Here is a 17,962-nt window from a genome sequence, read left to right as displayed (position 1 = left end):
AATTCATAAATTTAATTATTATAAATTAAATATTATATTGAGATATATATAAAAATAATTAAAAATATATATATAAAATATATAAATATATATATAAAAATTTAATTTAATAGTAAATATATTTATCTTCATATGAATATAAATATATCATAAAAAATAAGAAATTAGATGATATATTTTTAAAATTAAATAATTAAATTTTTTAAAATAAAAAATCAAATACTAATTTTTTCAAACATGTTTTTTATATCAAAAATTTCAACTCAGAATTTATTTTATTTCTAGCGTGTAATACTTCTTTTTGGTAGCTTCTGTAATCTTTTCTTTAAAATAAAATTATTTTCTTGAAAAAAAAATATTTTACTTCATAAAAAATTTGAATTTTATAAAATTTAAAATCTTATATTTTATATTTTACTTAGTGTAATATTTTCATGAAAAATATATTAGATTAATATAAATATGGTAGTATATATATATATATATATAATTTTAAACTAACAATAAAAAATGTGTTATCTATATTTTTATTGTTAAATATAAATAATTTCACTTATTGTTAGTAATTTAAAATAAATATTTATTTTATAAAAACATTATAATTGTATATAGTTAATTTTTTGTAAAGTATTATATTTACAAAATGTGGAAAATAAAATATAAAAAAATTTTGTAACCTTAATTTAAAAAAAAAATCTTATTTCGTTTTAAATAAAGTAACCATAAAACATACTTTCTTGTTGATTAAAATCATGATTGGATTGGTAGATTCGAATTATGTTAATATTTATCGTCGCTAAGTTTTATACCAGTAACATGCCAGCATGAACCAATAAAACCCCATTAGCCTCAATGAGAAATTTATCTCCGGCTTAAATTCGAATTGGGCTCAAAGGCAGACTAGAATCATCACCGCACCAAGTCCAAGCTCCAATTCTCAAATCCAAGGTGTACAGCTCCTCAACTCCACATGTCCTGAGGCTGTGAGTTCAGAGCATGCAACCGCTGACATGGTTTTGTATGCAAAGAAAAAGCCTGAAGCAAGCGCACGAGATGTAGCCAAAGTGGCTACTAACACTGCTGAGCCTGGAGATACTCATCCTAGGAAATAGGTTTTAGATGACAGTATCAGTTTGTGTTTTTGTTTCTGTTAGTTAAAATCTGGAAGCGATTAGTTTACTCTTCTCTGTTTCTTATCCAATCTTAATATTTTATAGGAGGAAATCCAACCTGTTCAGTTTCCTATCATCAACAGCCGTGTAAAGAGCAGGGGAAAATCATGAAAATGATAATACAACCAAAACTAATCACTTATGTTTTGCTTTAAACTAATCAATGGTGGATTTGGGCCAACACTGAGACTAGCATTTCAACGGTGAACCTTTGCTCAGGGATCCTCAGAGCTTCCATTCTTGTCCAAGTGTGGGAAGGGCAGGCAGGCGTAGAAGTGACAAAACCAGTGTAGTTAGACCTGTAAAGCGAACCATTTTTGCCCATGTTGAATCTTGGGGTGCTTTCTTCCTGCATACCGATCATGTGAGAACGCACAGCATGGTGATTCCTTTCCGTGAAGAAATGTAAGAAATAGCAGTACCTTTCCTTGAAACCAATGGCTTTAGTTATCCTGAACCAGAAATAATAGAGGAAAACTAACAATTGAAAAGCTACTCTCAAGACAACAGAATCAAAACACAAACATGATGGTGATACAATACAACACGTTGGCCATGCAGAAATTCACCACAAAAACATGGCCAAGGGCGTCAGATATAGTTTAAAAAATTAGTCCTTGCGATCCACCAACGTTTGTGCTCCACAGTGTCGAAACTAAAGCAATACAATGGACAGCGTAAACCCATGAAGAGAATTCTTGGCCTTTCTTTTCCAATTTAGAGCCATCACCCTCTTCTATGTTTTAATAACAGTATCACGTGAATCCACCAATATTCTTCATTTTCACTGAAACTTTTTTCTTTTCGTAACAAAAGAAGCAAAGGATCAACAACCAAATCCAATAAACAAATAGCAATCAAATGGAAGCATTACAAGCTTCCTAACAATCTATATATTTTAAGAAAACGGTCGTTCTTCAACAGTAAGTAAAACAAAGGACTATATAACATCAGAATCATCAAGGCTCCATTCAAAAATGAGCAAAAATGTTTACATCTAAAAACATAATTATCTACTATCCTTGAAACTTACCCTGTTTTGGGGAAGAGAAGGATCAGCCAGAATTAATCAATTTTCACTGATGAATAGATAAGCCTTGTGAACCAAAAGCAAGCATAAAACCCAATGGTGCCAGTTAGCACAAAAAAAGCATATGATGCTATTAGCATGTAGCCAAAGTATAACGCCCCAGAAACAAACTTCGTTATTTCAAGCTTTGTGAAGAAGTAGAATGTTGCATAAAGGAAGAGATATAACGCTGAGGAGCCAGATGTAAGGTATGACCTCCACCACCACAGGTAATCCTCACTGCACAACTGGAAGTAGCAAAGCACTACAGTTATTTCCGCACAAGTGACAATGAGGATAATGAACACTAGGAAGAGGAAACCAAAGATGTAGTAAAACTGATTCAGCCATATTGAGGTGAGGATGAAGAAGAGCTCTATGAAAACAGCTCCAAAAGGAAGTATTCCTCCGATTAGAATTGAGAAGGCTGGGTTCATGTACCAAGCCTGCTCTGGAATCTGTCTTGGAATTTTATTTGTCTTCACAGGATCCTCAATTGCTGGCTTTCTTAACCCAATATAACTTCCAACAAACACAAGCGGAACTGAAATCCCAAACCATAAAAATACCAAAGCAAACATGGTCCCAAATGGCACAGCCCTAGATGATTTCTGGCCCCAGATGAGAGCATTTAAGACAAAGAAAATGGCAGAGACGATTCCAGGAAACATAAAAGCAGTCCTAAAAGCAGTTTTCTTCCATTCTGTTCCTTTAAACATTTTGTACAGACGAGCAGAGGCATAACCAGCAAAAAGGCCCATGAAAACCCAAAGTAAGAGCATGGCAGTCATAAGGCCACCTCGGTTTGATGGAGAAAGGAACCCTAGAATTGCAAAAATCATGGTAACAAGGGTCATTCCAAAAAATTGAACACCTGTTCCAACATGGACACAGAGTAAATCGGAATTGGATGGTGGCCTGAAAACATCTCCATGGACAAGCTTCCATCCAGTTTCTTCCTGGGCTTCTTCCTGGGTCTCAAGTTCATTGTACTTGGATATGTCATGGTAAAGTGTGCGTAGCATGATCATTGCCACCATGCCCGAAAGAAACAAGACAATCATCAGTGAATTGACAATTGAGAACCAATGAATTTGGTCATCACTCATTAAAAGATAGGTATCCCATCTAGATGCCCACTTCACATCGCTCTCCTGAAAGGCAGACAAGAGTAAGAGAGTGCATAGAACAATAGCACCTCACATATAAGCAAGTAAGACAAGTCACTGCTATATTCCAAAGTTATAAAGACGGGGAGGAGAAAAAAGAGAAAAGAAGAAGAAGAAGACGAAGAGAGAACAGAGTGAGGAGGAGGATGCAGAAAAACCTCCTTTTGGTCTTCATCATCCCTTCATATTCATAGAACAAATGCTCAAGAAATGCAAATAGAAAGCTGTAACACTGAACACAAGTTGTGAGCAAGAATTCACCTGGAATTCAACATCATATGTGAAAATAACTTCTTTTTTCTCTTCAACTTCTTGAGGAGTGTTGGAATTAACATTTCCATGGGGGTCACAGGTTGTTAACCGAGTTTTCTCATCATTCCATTTTCCTTCATATTTGTGCTTAACACTGTATGATTCAAATACGGAAATATTACTACTAAATAACATGGAAATGATGACTCAGAAAAGAAGCAACAGTTTTCAATAACAAGCATGATACATAAAATCAGACCTCAAAGGTTTAACTTCAAATCCAACAATTCTTGCAGAGTCAGTTTGCAAATCTCTATGAAACTTGACTTTGAATGCCAAATGATTGTGGATAAAATACCTTTCCTCCTTGCTCTGCGTGATTTTTCAGTAAGCAAAAGCAAAACCCAACCTACTAACAATAAATGAAGTTTGAAGTAAAATGAGGTACCCCACTATATTGGCCTTTGAGACCAACATGAAAGCCAAGCTGATACACAGTAGGAGATTCCTGATCCAACCTTTGTCTTGGAACCACAAGAGGAAGGTTATCAAGGATCCTATAACATGCATGCCAAGACAATTAAAGGATGAAATTTGAATGAATTATCACAACAATACGAACATATCTTACATGGGTCTATAAAAGGTCTTTCTTACATGTTGACGCGATACTCATCATCTATCTTCTCTTTGAACTCCTTCACAATTTTGGCGTCAAGTTTAAGACGGCAAACAGTATGGCACATCTTTCGCTCCAGCATTTTAAACTGCAATAATTCACCATAACAGAAAAAATCAGTCACAAGAAAAGCACATTAAAACATTGGCATAGAGGCCCTAGACTCACACAAGATAATGTAACTAACCACATAAGGGGAATTTTCTATACGGTCACCACGAAGCACTTCCCCAAGATTCTCTGCACTGTCCAAAATCTTGGATGGGCGACAATAAGGAAGAGAATAGTATGAGTAAGGAAGCTGAGTTTTTGTAGAGGTCAATTTGTTCACTTTCACTTTCAACTCATCTCCCTGCATGTTATGGGAAACCAAACAACCATATAGACAAAAAAATACACAGTTAGTCATTTCTTAATGATTTTCCACACTTGGCACAATGTCTAAATGTCTGCTGTACTACATTTTCTGTTTTGAAGAACTATAGTAAAATATAACAATCATGGGGGAGAGATGGAGGGGAATGTGATAAGGAATAAGAGGGAGGACACTGTACACTGAAAGACCAATACCATCAATGCAAATTACTTTCACAAGCCATCAAACAAACTACATTTGACATATTGCCACAGACAGCAAATACAAGGTAAATGATTCCTATGCACAAATATGGTCTTTTGAGCTAAGGACTACAAAAGTAATCCAACCTTATGGTATATCATCCATGAGCAAAATCAAGTCCCAGATGAATGCAAATGTCCAACAAACTAAGGAATAAGATGCATAGTAAGAGAAAATAGGAGACCATTTCTAAAACTTTTCATAAACATTGATTCAGCAATGCGCAAATCTCACAAAATTGAGCATCAAAATTGTAATGCATTATTAGAATCAAGTCAAGAGTGTTATGTGCCGTTTCCAGCCCAAAATGACCTCGGCTAGTTAAAATCAAAAAGATTTATCATGCATTTTCAAGCTTCAAATCTTCAAGAATTATTATTATAACACGAAAAGAACGAAAACATAATGTAACGAACGTAGAAGCTACAATGGTGAAACAGAAATGGTTGCTTCAAGAAGCTAGCTTTAATTGCTTGGATCTTGGGACTTTATAGTCTATATACAGCGAATAGCTAATAACAAATGCAGGAAGATAATGTCGATCGACATTACACAGATATTCCAATCAGTTCTCATCTTCTTCGCAACAAGAACACTATAAATTCTATAAATTAATCGTATTCAGTGACCTAGTTTTTTAAAACGTAAGTGAGACAGCACCGAATCCATTTGATCATAACACTATCAGGTAAATCGAACAGAAATAACGTGCTAATTCTTCAAATTTCCTCTCGTTTCCTTCATTTTCTCAACGCCCAAACAGAAATTAAGAAAATACCGGAAATCACAATTTAAAAATATTAGCCAGATTCGAAAACAAAATCCAGATCAAGTCAGATAGTGTTTTTGTGTTCGAAATCCGGAAAAATAAAAGGCCGCTCACCTTGACGAAATCCTCAGGAGCGACGCCAGGAAGGTAGAAGCAGCGAGCGCCATGGATCAGGAGCGCAAGTATCGCGCATATCGTCGTCATTAATGGAGGTAAAGATCTTAGTCCTCGAGGCTCCATGGCGTTTTCTGCGAAATGGAAAGTGAGAGAGGGAAAAAAAAATGTAGAACGAGGCTAGATCTAGAGTGGTGATTTTGTCTGTTGCGCGATTGAGGGAGATCGAGACCTGAGTTATAAATTAATAAGAGGCGGGTAAACAAGGTTAGAGTTAAAAATGAAGCTTGGGAGTTGGGACGATAAGCACTAGTCTCCCTCCCGGTTATGGACGTCAGGCGAAAATGGCTTCGGCTGCCGCGCAACATCCTTCCTCGTCCAGCTCTTCGGTTGTGACCCGTAGCCCATCTCAGCTATGATTCTCTAATGGGTCGGGTCTTCGCATGTGGGCTGAGATAGTTTCTGTTAGTCTCTCTTGATTGGATTTCAAAGCCCTAAATTATGTAATCTTTCTGTTGCGCCTTGTATTAATGAATAATACCTAAATATTTGTATTATGTATAAATTTGATATAAATTAATTTTTTTATATTTAATTTAAATTTTAATATTTTGTTTTTTATTAAAATTATTTCTATTTTTTTTATATAATTTGATTATTATAATTTATAGCATACAACTATAATATTCACACTTTAATATTTTATTTTTAATTTTTATATATTCGATTTATATTTTCAATAAAATTATATTTTTTAACACTTTTTTAATTCCATTTTCTATAGAAAAATAAATTAGTTAACATATATATATATAATAAAAATATATTATTACTCATAAAAATAAACTAATGAACAAATTAAAAAAAATATAAAATTTTCATTATAATGATTAATAAATAAAAAATAAAAATAAAAGAAAACATATGCAAAATCAATATTGAAAGTTTATGTTGATATAAGTCTGCAAATATATACAAAATTTAAGAATTAAGATTTCTCTTTGATAAGTTTCACATAATAGTTTTTAAAGAAAATTTAACGATAAACAAATTGCGAAAAAAAAAAAAAAAAAGAAAAAGAAACCTTAAGGCGATTGAAGTGTCATTTAAGGCTGAATTTATTGCTACGTTCTTAGATCAACACAGGATCACATGGGTATGAAGTAGAGAGAAACATAAATGTGGGGGCAATAAAAAAGGAAACGAAAGTGAAAGGAAGTGAGAATGTAGTGCTGGAAAATGGTAGAATTCTATGGATGGTGAACAATGACTATGCATGTGCCTGAATCACAAATATAAACGTACTCATATCAAAAATTAATTAATTTCACAACATGCATATACTTAATTTGCAGAAAAGTCACCCAAAATTAATTCAAGAGAAATATAAAGAAAGAGACAAAATTTTCAATGGACATTCAATAAAATGGACATTCAATAAAAAGAGTTGAATTGTTTTACTTTTAAATAATATAATTATCATTACAGATAAAAATAATATAATTATAATTATTTTTTTTATTTTTTTTTATTATCAACGCTATCATGAAATCATCATCACTCGATCAACTTCAACTCTGCTATTATCATAATGACCATCATTGCTGTAAAACTCACCTTCAAACACTAGAGAAATTATCCGCTTTAGCTAACTACATCTTGAGCCTCGAGATTTTGTTTCATAGCTAGAATATAAAATTTTACAGGAGGTAACCCATCATAAGATTTATCTCAAGCAAGCACGCTTAATCCCGGAATTCTTTCAACTCTCCAGGCCATTTCACCGAAAGCGCCTCTAGTGATTAGTTTCCCCCATTTTAATGTATAATTTGGTTTATTCTTGCCCCCTATGTGGTCAATGTCTCAAGTGAGACTCTGCCTCCAGCTATAGATTATTTTCCTTTGCCGCACGGGATGTTACAAGCTCATCAGCTTCCGCCTGGTTCGTCCCCAAACCACACATCTATTAGAGGGGTCTGGCTCTGATATCATCTGTAACGCCCCGCTTCAACCACTAGAGTAATTATTTGCTTTGGTCCACTCCATCTTGAGCCTCACGGTTTTGTCCCATAGGTGGAATGGAGAACTTCCAAGGAGGTCACCATCTTAGGATTTCTCTCAAGCGAGCACGCTTAACCCCGGAGTTTTTCCAACTCTTCAGGACATTCCACCAAAAGGCACAATTAATGATTAGTTTTCCTAATTTTAATGTATAATTCGGTTCATTCTTGCCCCTTATTTTATCAATATCTCAATTGAGGCCCTGCCTCCAACCATAAATTATTTTCTCTTTGTCGCACAGGACGTTACAATCATTAGTAATTAACTATCGCCGTCACCACTATTATTATTATCAATCCACGACCACTTAGTTATAACTATTACCATCACCTAATCATTATTACTGCCATCGTCACAATTTCCACTCTATTACTACTCTTACTACCACTACCTAAATAGCGTCATTACCACCACCACTCAATCACGACTATTACTACCATCACTTAGTAGTAATGATGATAATGATAATAGTAATATTAAAAATACTAATAATTTTAAATTAAAATAATATTTATAAAATATTATTACTAACTTGATTACATTGAAATTGTAATTACACTATATTTTTTAATGTAATATTTAATATATTATATTACATAATAAATTTAATTCAATTACATAATTGATTACATTTTAAACATTACGTTTTATAGAATAATTTTGTATTATATATATATATATATAACTTTTAATTATAATCTAATTAAAACCCTCCCATTGGACTTGTACTATATATTATAATCCAACGAGGAGACGAATGTAGGGAGGAAAAGGGCAAAGGATAGCAATGGAAGTAGCAAGTAGAATCATGTCGAGCTTTAGGAGCATAAAACCTAGAGAGAATCTACAAGTGGTAACCCCAAACAGAACCCAAATCACTGAAAAAATGTAAAATCAATAGAAAGAGGGCGGGGGATAAGGGAAGCCATATGGTCCCCCACATTGGCCTTTTTGCTAAGGTAAAGCCCATCCACACCACACGCCTTTGAAGATTTGGGTCCCCTAATCATCATTTATTTATCATGGGTTATGCTCACGCCTGATTTCAACCATAATTTTTCTCTTAAGGGTCACATATGGGGATCATTTAACTATGTCTTGCTTTTTGACAAACTTAACTCCATGGTTGTTATAACAGGACCCCCAACACTAGCACCAACACACACACACACACCACCCCCGCCACCCCCCCCACACCACCCACATCCCCACAAACACCCCCCCCCCCCCCCCCCCCAACCAGCCAACCAACCAACCAACCTTTTGCCCATAACATAATAAATATTTGCCACTTTTCTGCATACATATGTTAAAGTTGGAGTTTGAGTTTTGATAAGTATTTATTCATTCTTACTGTATGCTTCATAAATTATTATTTATTCCATTATATTCTTTATAATTAACAGAAGCAGCATAAATTATTATTTTGTTCATAAATTACATCAAAATTAATATATATTTAATAGGTAAAATTTATTATATATTTTTTTTATCTTAATTTTATATTAAATCAAATCTAAACAAGAAAATTTCTAATTTAATATATGAATTTTAACATAATAAAACTAAAAATCTATTTATCTATGTCTATAAAATATTAAAATACTTTTAAAGGTAATAACAATAATATTGATAATAAAGAAATTATATAAATATTTTATATATTGCAAATACTCCACATCATTGGGGTAGAAAAGGTACAAAAGTAGTTGAGTTGGACAACTAAAGTATGATGACTACTGGTCCAAAATATTAATTGGGCAATTAAGAGGTATGAGTACAGCATGAAGAGACCAAAAAAGGCCGCCCCACACCCATCATCCTCACGTGTAGCTAGGGACCATGCCAATCAAGCTTTTCATGTTGTAGTATAAATAGAAATATGGCAACGCTAAGATTGCTTCTTCTTGCATGAGCAAGGTTAACGGCATCGAATTTTTAATTAATCGTATTGATAATTAATTTTAAAAATATTAATTAAATTAAATTAAAAATTTAAAAAAAATATTAAATTAATTAAAATTAAAAATATTTGATTGAATATTAATTATAATTCAAATAATTAAAAGTATATATATTTTATATATTATTAATTGATTAAATATTTGGTCTTGCCCATGTTGACAAACTTTTCCAACTTCACTTTTTACCTATTTAACAATAATCAAAGCCATTAACTTTATGTTTTTCACCCTAGGATTCCTTATCTTCCTTTTATATTTATGCTTTTTGTGTGTTAATAATTAATAATAATTATTAATATTAAACTTTTAAATGTTGTAATATATTACACAAATCCAAATCCAATCAATCCAAATTTGCATCATCATGTTACTTTAGAGGCTTCAATAAATATATATATATTATTTAAACATAGCTATTATAATTCCATATATACTAAGTATAAAATTAAATATTTCTATTAAAATTTACATATTTATTATTTTTATTATATATACACTTCAATTAATTTTTGTAAACCTCTTTATGAATATTTAATTTAAAAAATTATTAAACTTGTTTTTATACAAAATCAAATTTATGTAGAGAAAGAATTTAAGTTTATTATGTATAAATTAAGTTGAGACTATTTTAAGTGTAGATAAGAATAAATTATAAATTTTTTAAGGCTCAAATTTTACTTATTTATATAGTAATTAATCACTTAATAATATTTGATCATAATAATTAATATATAAGAGACAAATTTTTTTTAATTAAATTACAAGTATCTCATAATCCATAAAATTATACCTAATTCTATTTGCATTAAAAATGTCCATTATAAAATAAAGTCTTCTTAATAGGGATTTTTTTTTTCTTTCGTAATGATTGAATATTTAATTTTATTTAAAAAATATAAAATTTTTTATTACTCACATCATTAATAGTAAACATATATAAAAAAATTGATTCATAACAATATGTATTATTATTTTTTTATTAAATAGTGATTAAATAAATTGAATAATAAATAATGGGTTGATATATATAAAAAATAAATCAATTATTAATAAAAAAAAAGTATATTATATATTAAGAGAAAATTATCAAATTTTTTATAAAAATTATAAATTTTGTAAGGGGTGAATGATGAGACACGAAAACATGAAATTCAATGTATAATTTTTTTATTATAAAAATAATAACGACGTAGTTTAAAGTTTAAACAAAGTCAACGTATTGAGAAAAAAAAAAAAGGTCAACATGTAGAGTCAAAAGCAACGAGCCAAAGGAGAAGAAGACAAGCTCATTACATAAGTAGTTTGGTGGGGTGAAATATTTATTGACTTTATGGTTTAAGTTCGTTTTATTTTTTAAAAAATATTATTTTAAATAATAATTTAAAATTTATTTATTTACCTTAAAAATTTGTAGTTAAAATATATTAAATTTAATTTTTAATGACATCTAATTAATATATTTAAATTATTATTAATTTTCATTTAAAAAAGTTAGAAATAGTAAAAAATTAATGATATACTCCCAATTTCATATATCGATAACTTTATACAATACATATATATAATTTATTTTTTTTATGTATTATTTTTATACTTTTTTGATAATTAATATTATTTATTAGAATATTATTAATATTACAAAATAAAAATAATATTTGAATATATTAAAAGGATATTAAAATTTTGATATTTTAATTTGATAATAATGATCATATGAATTAACTAAACTCAAATTATTTTATATTTTATATTTTTATTTTTTTATATTATTATATTTTTATTAAGAAATTTTCATTAAGAAAACTTGAGAATAAAATAAAAAGTAACTAACAATAAATTTAAAATATTATTTTATTTTCATATATTAAAATTAAAAAAATAATTCAAATTATATATACGTAAAATTTATTATTAGCCCTATGCTTTGCATGGGCAACTTTCTAATTAAATTAATCAAAATAATATTTTTTTAATCAATTAAATTTATCTTTTTACTGAAAATTATTTAAAAAATTGAGTGTAATTATTATAAATTTAATTTTATATAATAACGAATTTAATAACTTATGTCTGTAGACTATGTGCCCAATTATTTAATTATGAATAAATTTAATTTATATAATTTTGATGTAAATATTTAATTTAAAAACTATTAAATTCATTTTTATAGAAATTAATATAAATTATAGAAAATTTGATACTATAGAAAATAAATTTAACCATATTTAAATTAAATACTTCTAAAAATTTGAGATTGAATGAATTAAAATTGAGTTATCTAATATAAGTTTAAATTCATGAGATGAGTTTAATTATTATTAAATTAAATATTTATTAAGGTGGTGCATTGTCACGACCCAACCTATTGGCCGGACCGGCACTAGAACCTGGGCCATCCTAAAGCCCCCGAGGCCCGTAGTAAGCCTAACTATTCATTAACCCAACTCTAAGGCCCATTTGGGCCCAATATCAAGAAATCAACCGAACGGAGTCCGACTGTTGTCCCAAAATAGTCCAAGAGGGGGGTGAATTGGACTTTAACAATTTTTCGGCCCTTGCTTGTAGCTTAATGAAAAATTGTGGCTTTGTTCAACTAGGTGTTTCTCTATGTAAAATAAAAGTAATATGTGCTTCAACAATGTGTTCCTAAGTTTCAATTCAAGCCTCAATCAATTAATATGGCAATATCTAACAAAGCATTTATCATACAATATACAACCAATTTCTCAAGTCACTCAAAATGTCAACAAATTTATCAACTCAATCTATTTAACCAACATTCAATATCATGTATATGAGGAAAATTTAAAATTGCACAAAAGTAAGGAAGTAAGGGTTAGAGAAATCAAACACAAGGATTTTTATAGTGGTTCGGCTTAACTAGCCTACATCCACTCTCTCAAAGAACCCTCTTTGAGTCTTCTTTCCACTATTTGCTCTTTTGAAGGCAAGAGACCAAAAGCCCTTTACAATTTCTCAACACCAAGCTTTTACACCAAGGTAGCTTGAAACCTTCTCAAGTGCAATCACAAGCACTAACTCTCCCAAGCTTCAATAGGTGCTTGTACAACCTCTCTTGAATGTAATTCAATGTTTCAACACTCACTCTTACACAATACAAATCAAACTATAAAGAAGAGATGAGTTGATTTGCCAATGGTAGCTCAAAATCTTTAAAGCTCTTGAATGAAAGCAATAAATGAAAAATCAATGTTGGAGTTCAAATGTAAGCTTTCATTAAGTGTAAATGAAGTGAAGAATGTGTATTTATAGTCCCAAATCATTTTAGACCGTTTGAAACCCTTTTGGAACGTTATACACACTGCCCAAGACAAAATAGCCGTTATTTTGTCCTTTTGTGCGAAGTTGAGCAGCTCTGATAAATTAGCAAACTAATAAAATTTTAGAAGCAGTCAGTAAACTGGTTAGTAAACTAACGTTTTTAGCAAACTCATTAGCAAACTAAAAAATTTAGCAAACCAGTTAGCAAACTAAGTCAACAGCTGCATGTCTTAACTTGCAATGCAAAATGATTTTGACCTTTAAAAAATATTTCAATAGTTGTGTTCAAGGTCATGATGAGAAAAAGTAATCAGAAAATAAATTTTCATTTTTGAGCTCCATATGACTAAATTCTCATCCATTTTTTTTCACACAAGACCTAAGACTCTAACACTATGCTTTTCATACCTTTGCTTTGAGTCTTGATTTCCATAGCCTTTTTCTCATTTTGGATTTGTCTTGAAATACCTTTGAGTATCCTTTCTCCTTAGATACAACTTCAAAGGTTCTTTATGCATAAGACAAAGAATCTACACATCACTTTAAGGTTAGGTTAGATAGATTCTCTTTGAGTTTTGTTATCATCAAAATCAATGCTCATTTTGAGCTACACGGGGTCAACAATCTCCCCCTTTTTGATGATGACAAAACTCAACTGAATCAACAGTCAAAAATAAAAGTGTGTGAGAATTTATGTGAGTATGTAAATCCAAGTATAGTATACCGAAAATGCTCCCCCTAAATACATGCACATAATATCCAAGAAATCCATTTTCTGTACATAAGCTCCCCCTGAATTTATGCTATAAAACATATTCACACTTCACAAGTATCAATCACAAATATAAGCATATATCCAGCAACACAAGTATCATCACATATATATATCACCACACTTCACAAATATATATATATATATATATCAACACATTTCCATATTTTCATGGTCATCAACACATATTCACATAGCCATAACCATTCTCCCCCTTTTTGTCATCAATAAAAAAGGAAACAGGAGAAAGTACCCAAAAAGAATCATGTGAGCCAGAATATAAATGCAGTAAGATAGACAGTAGCAAACTAAAAACCAATAGCAGCAAACAGACTAGTAAACTAATTATGCAATCAGTAAACTAAAAATCCAGATGAGATGCTATTTAAGTCTGTTACTCCTGCGAGTGGATTTTGAAGGCACCATTTTCTTCCTAGGTAGTTTAATAACAGGGGCCGGAGGTGCTTGGTCAGCCACTTGACCATCTTTGTCGACCTCATCATCTTCAGAAGGTGGTTGAAGAGCAGCAGCAAGGGTCTGGTATGGATTTGACACGGTTGACTTGTACCTTTTCTTACCTTTCTTTGCTGCAGGGGCAACAACTGCAGATAGCTGAGTTTGAGCACTAGCTTGGTGATCTTTTAAAGAAGGTTCCTGGTGTTGCGTAGGAGCAGCAGCTGGCTCAACTGGTGGAGCAGGAGGAGGTTCAACAACTTGTTCAGATTCTAGAACCTTTTCACCTTCCTTTGGTAACTCACTTTCAGCTTCTACAACCTTGTTACCATCAAGTTCAGTAGGTACATTAGCTGTAGGACCAATTTCAGGTTCAAGAACCTGGTCTCCAACATGCTCATCATGGGTATCCACTACCGGTTCAAGTTCAGCTTCAGCAGCTTGACCACTTTCACATGCCATATCAGCAGGAGACTCTTCAACTTTGTTGCTTTCTTCCTTATCAGCAGAAACCTGAGTAGCAGCCTCAACTTTAGTTGGAACTCCAATTTCCTTGGCCTGCTGAAGAGCCATAATCAGCTTCTTTAACTCCTCATTTTGAGTGAGCAGGTGACTCACTTTATAGTCAACCACATCCACAAATTTTCTGAGAATGTCAAGGGACTGATTTGTTGAACTAAAATGTTCATTAACAGTAGCTTTTATCCCTTGTATTTCATTCAAAATTTCACTAGCAGAACCAGAATCAACTTTAGCAGAGGAGGAACCACCCTTTTCAAATCTTGTTTTTCTCCCATCAGTTTCTGAATGTATTTCTCTAAGCACTATCAAGTCAACCCTAGAGCTTTCCTTAGTGACATTCACCTTTAGCTCTTTAAACACAGCAGTTAACAAATGTGCATAAGGCAGTTTTCCAATCCCATAGGCTTTGCACATGTTTTTGAAAATTAAGTAGGCTAAATTCAACCTAACTTTATTCACAATGTGCCACATAATACACATGTCCAAGTGACTCAAATAGCCATAACTGCCAGATTTCGGACAGAACACATAGTTCACCATACTGTGAATAATTTTGATATGTTGGAGGGCTTTGGTACCGGTGGATTTCTCATTTTTGGCAGTGTTAACAGGGAACACCTCATTTTCAAACTCAATCAGATTGAACCCTGCCACCCTAGTAACATCCTTATGTGAGGAAATTTTATTTCCATCATTGGACAATTTCAAAGCAGTGGCTATCAGTTCAACAGAAACACTATAAGTAGTTGTATTCAAAATCACTTCAAATCGATCCTCATCATCAACAGTTCTCATGGTTCTATAAAATTCTTGTACAAGCCTAGGGTAGTACTCATTTGCACATTCACAGACACCCAACCAGCCTTGAAACTCAAAAAGCTCTTTAAAGTGAAAGTGTACCTGATTAAAGTTCTCCCATTTGATGAATTTGCAATCCAACAGTGCTTTATCCACTGAACCCGAAAGTTTTTCGATACCCATTTTCTTTTTAGCATCTGTCCCTTGCTTCTGTACCGTCTTTTTCTTTTTTGGCGTCGATTTAGGGGATTCGACACCCTTGGACGAGTGAGAAGACTCACTAACTGATTTTGATTTTGGCACGTTTTGCTTTCCTTTCATTTTCTTCCGCAATGCCGCGACAGGAACATCGTCGGAGGCTGACGAGGAAGATGAAGCAGCGGCAACAACAGGGGATTTTCGTTTGGTGCGAGCCATTGAGACAAAATAAAATCGGGTAATGGTAGTTCGGTGGGTGAAGAGAGAAAGAGAAAAAGAAAATTGAGATTTTTGGTGAGTTAGGGTATGCTTTGCCTGAAAGAGGTATTGGGTATGGTTTTGGGGGTGTCGGAAATCGAAACAGAGAGAGAGAGAGAGAAAGCGTGGGAGGTTTCGTGTGACAGAGGGTTTAAGTCCTCTTGAGTCCTGCGCTTTTCATTTTCACTGTACTTTCAACTGAACCTGTTTTTCCTTTTTCTTTCCCCCTTTTTTTTTTTTTTTATTTTGCATTTCAAGCAAGTCTACCTATACCTATAAACACAAAAACACATTTCTACATGTCTGACACATTACAGAGAGTATGATATCAAATGTGGAAAGATAAATGCATTGGTGAACACGTAGAAAACTTCAAGAACAATCACCTTTTGGTTTGAAATTTGAACAGTACATGATATAGCAAACTAATTTTAGCCACGCAATATTAGTATACAACTTAGTAAACTAATTTCACGAGTACACAAACAGGTTAGCTAATATGCTTTAAGGATTTTTCAGCAAACTAATATCACAGTAGATCAATTACACATTCAATAAAATGTAGATACATGAAGTTATTATGACTTAGATTTCAAGCAAGTGATTCACACATACCAATTTCCCTTCTAATTCTACAAAAGGTTTCTTCATTAAGAGGCTTTGTAAAAATGTCAGCAAGTTGATTTTCAGAGGCAACAAACTCTATTTTGATATTTCCATTTTGAACATGATCTCTAATAAAATGATGTCTAATCTCAATATGTTTAGTTCTTGAATGTTGGACTGGATTTTTGACCAAGTTTATGGCACTAGTGTTGTCACACCTAATTGGGACAAGATTATATTTTAGACCAAAATCTTCCAATTGTTGTTTCATCCATAAGATTTGAGCAACACAACTACCAGCAGCTATATATTCTGCTTCAGCTGTAGATAAAGCTACTGAAGTTTGTTTCTTACTGTGCCAAGAAACTAGTGCAAGACCAAGAAATTGACAAGTACCTGAAGTACTTTTTCTATCCAGTCTACTTCCAGCAAAATCAGAGTCACTATAGCCAACAAGATTAAATGATTCACACTTTGGATACCATAAACCAATTGATTGTGAGCCAATGAGATACCTAAAAATCCTTTTAACTGCACTTAGATGAGATTCTTTTGGACATGATTGAAATCTTGCACACAAGCAAACACTAAAGTGTATGTCTGGCCTAGATGCAGTAAGATACAAAAGAGAGCCGATCATACCTCTATAAAGCTTGGTATCTACTTCTTTACCTTTTTCATCACTGTCCATTTTAATTGTTGAACTCATAGGAGTGCCCATGCTCTTCAAATCTTCCATTTTAAATTTCTTTAGCATATCCTTGATGTACTTTGATTGATTTATGAAGATGCCATCATTCATTTGCTTAATTTGAAGTCCAAGGAAGAATGTGAGCTCACCCATCATGCTCATTTCAAATTCATTCTGCATAATCTTAGAAAATTTCTTGCAAAGAGATTCGTTAGTAGCACCAAAAATTATATCATCAACATAAATTTGCACAATGAGCATATCATTATGATGCTTCTTAACAAAAAGTGTTGTATCCACTTTGCCTCTTTGAAAATCATTTTGTAAAAGGAATTTACTAAACCTTTCATACCATGCTCTAGGAGCTTGCTTTAAACCATATAAAGCTTTAGTAAGTTTATAAACATGATTTGGATGCTCATGATTTTCAAAGCCTGGAGGTTGTGCAACATACACTTCCTCATCAATATAACCATTTAAAAATGCACTCTTGACATCCATTTGATAAAGCATA

The 17,962-nt window shown here is 32.2% G+C and overlaps 1 protein-coding gene across 5 annotated transcripts; it reads right to left on the bottom strand.

Moving 5' to 3' along the window:
* Positions 1-1,262: 1,262 nt before the first annotated feature.
* LOC110638652 (transmembrane 9 superfamily member 8) lies at positions 1,263-6,310 on the bottom strand. Of its 5 annotated transcripts, XR_009148382.1 has the most exons (10): positions 6,076-6,310; positions 5,844-5,977; positions 4,529-4,693; positions 4,320-4,429; positions 4,111-4,219; positions 3,922-4,034; positions 3,672-3,816; positions 2,206-3,395; positions 1,595-1,624; positions 1,263-1,521 (listed from the first exon to the last, which is right to left on the bottom strand). XR_009148382.1 is itself a non-coding variant. In XM_058146120.1 (9 exons), the coding sequence occupies exons 1-8, from the start codon at positions 6,209-6,211 to the stop codon at positions 2,238-2,240; spliced, it is 2,070 nt and encodes a 689-aa protein (XP_058002103.1). In that variant the 5' UTR covers positions 6,212-6,310; the 3' UTR covers positions 1,263-1,624; positions 2,206-2,237. The 5 variants fall into 5 exon arrangements, 4 of the variants coding, with proteins under 4 accessions (XP_058002103.1, XP_058002104.1, XP_058002105.1 ...); XM_058146120.1 differs by having other exon boundaries at positions 1,263-1,624; XM_058146121.1 differs by lacking the exon at positions 1,595-1,624 and having other exon boundaries at positions 1,263-1,594.
* Between the last annotated feature and the right edge of the window lie 11,652 nt (positions 6,311-17,962).

The sequence above is a fragment of the Hevea brasiliensis genome, chromosome 4, assembly GCF_030052815.1.
Source record: "Hevea brasiliensis isolate MT/VB/25A 57/8 chromosome 4, ASM3005281v1, whole genome shotgun sequence".
NCBI lineage: Eukaryota > Viridiplantae > Streptophyta > Magnoliopsida > Malpighiales > Euphorbiaceae > Hevea > Hevea brasiliensis.
Note: the sequence above shows the minus strand (reverse complement) of the source record. Positions and strands in the feature narration are given on the sequence as shown.

Excerpts from the sequence above, each read along its gene's own strand:
- LOC110638652 (XM_058146120.1), bottom strand. The coding sequence starts at position 6,211 with ATGTTGCGCGGCAGCCGAAGCCATTTTCGCCTGACGTCCATAACCGGG. Across the intron at positions 4,220-4,319 it reads GATGAGTATCGCGTCAACAT|GATCCTTGATAACCTTCCTC; the intron begins GTAAGAAAGACC and ends TGCATGTTATAG. Across the intron at positions 4,035-4,110 it reads TCAAAGGCCAATATAGTGGG|AGCAAGGAGGAAAGGTATTT; the intron begins GTACCTCATTTT and ends AAAATCACGCAG.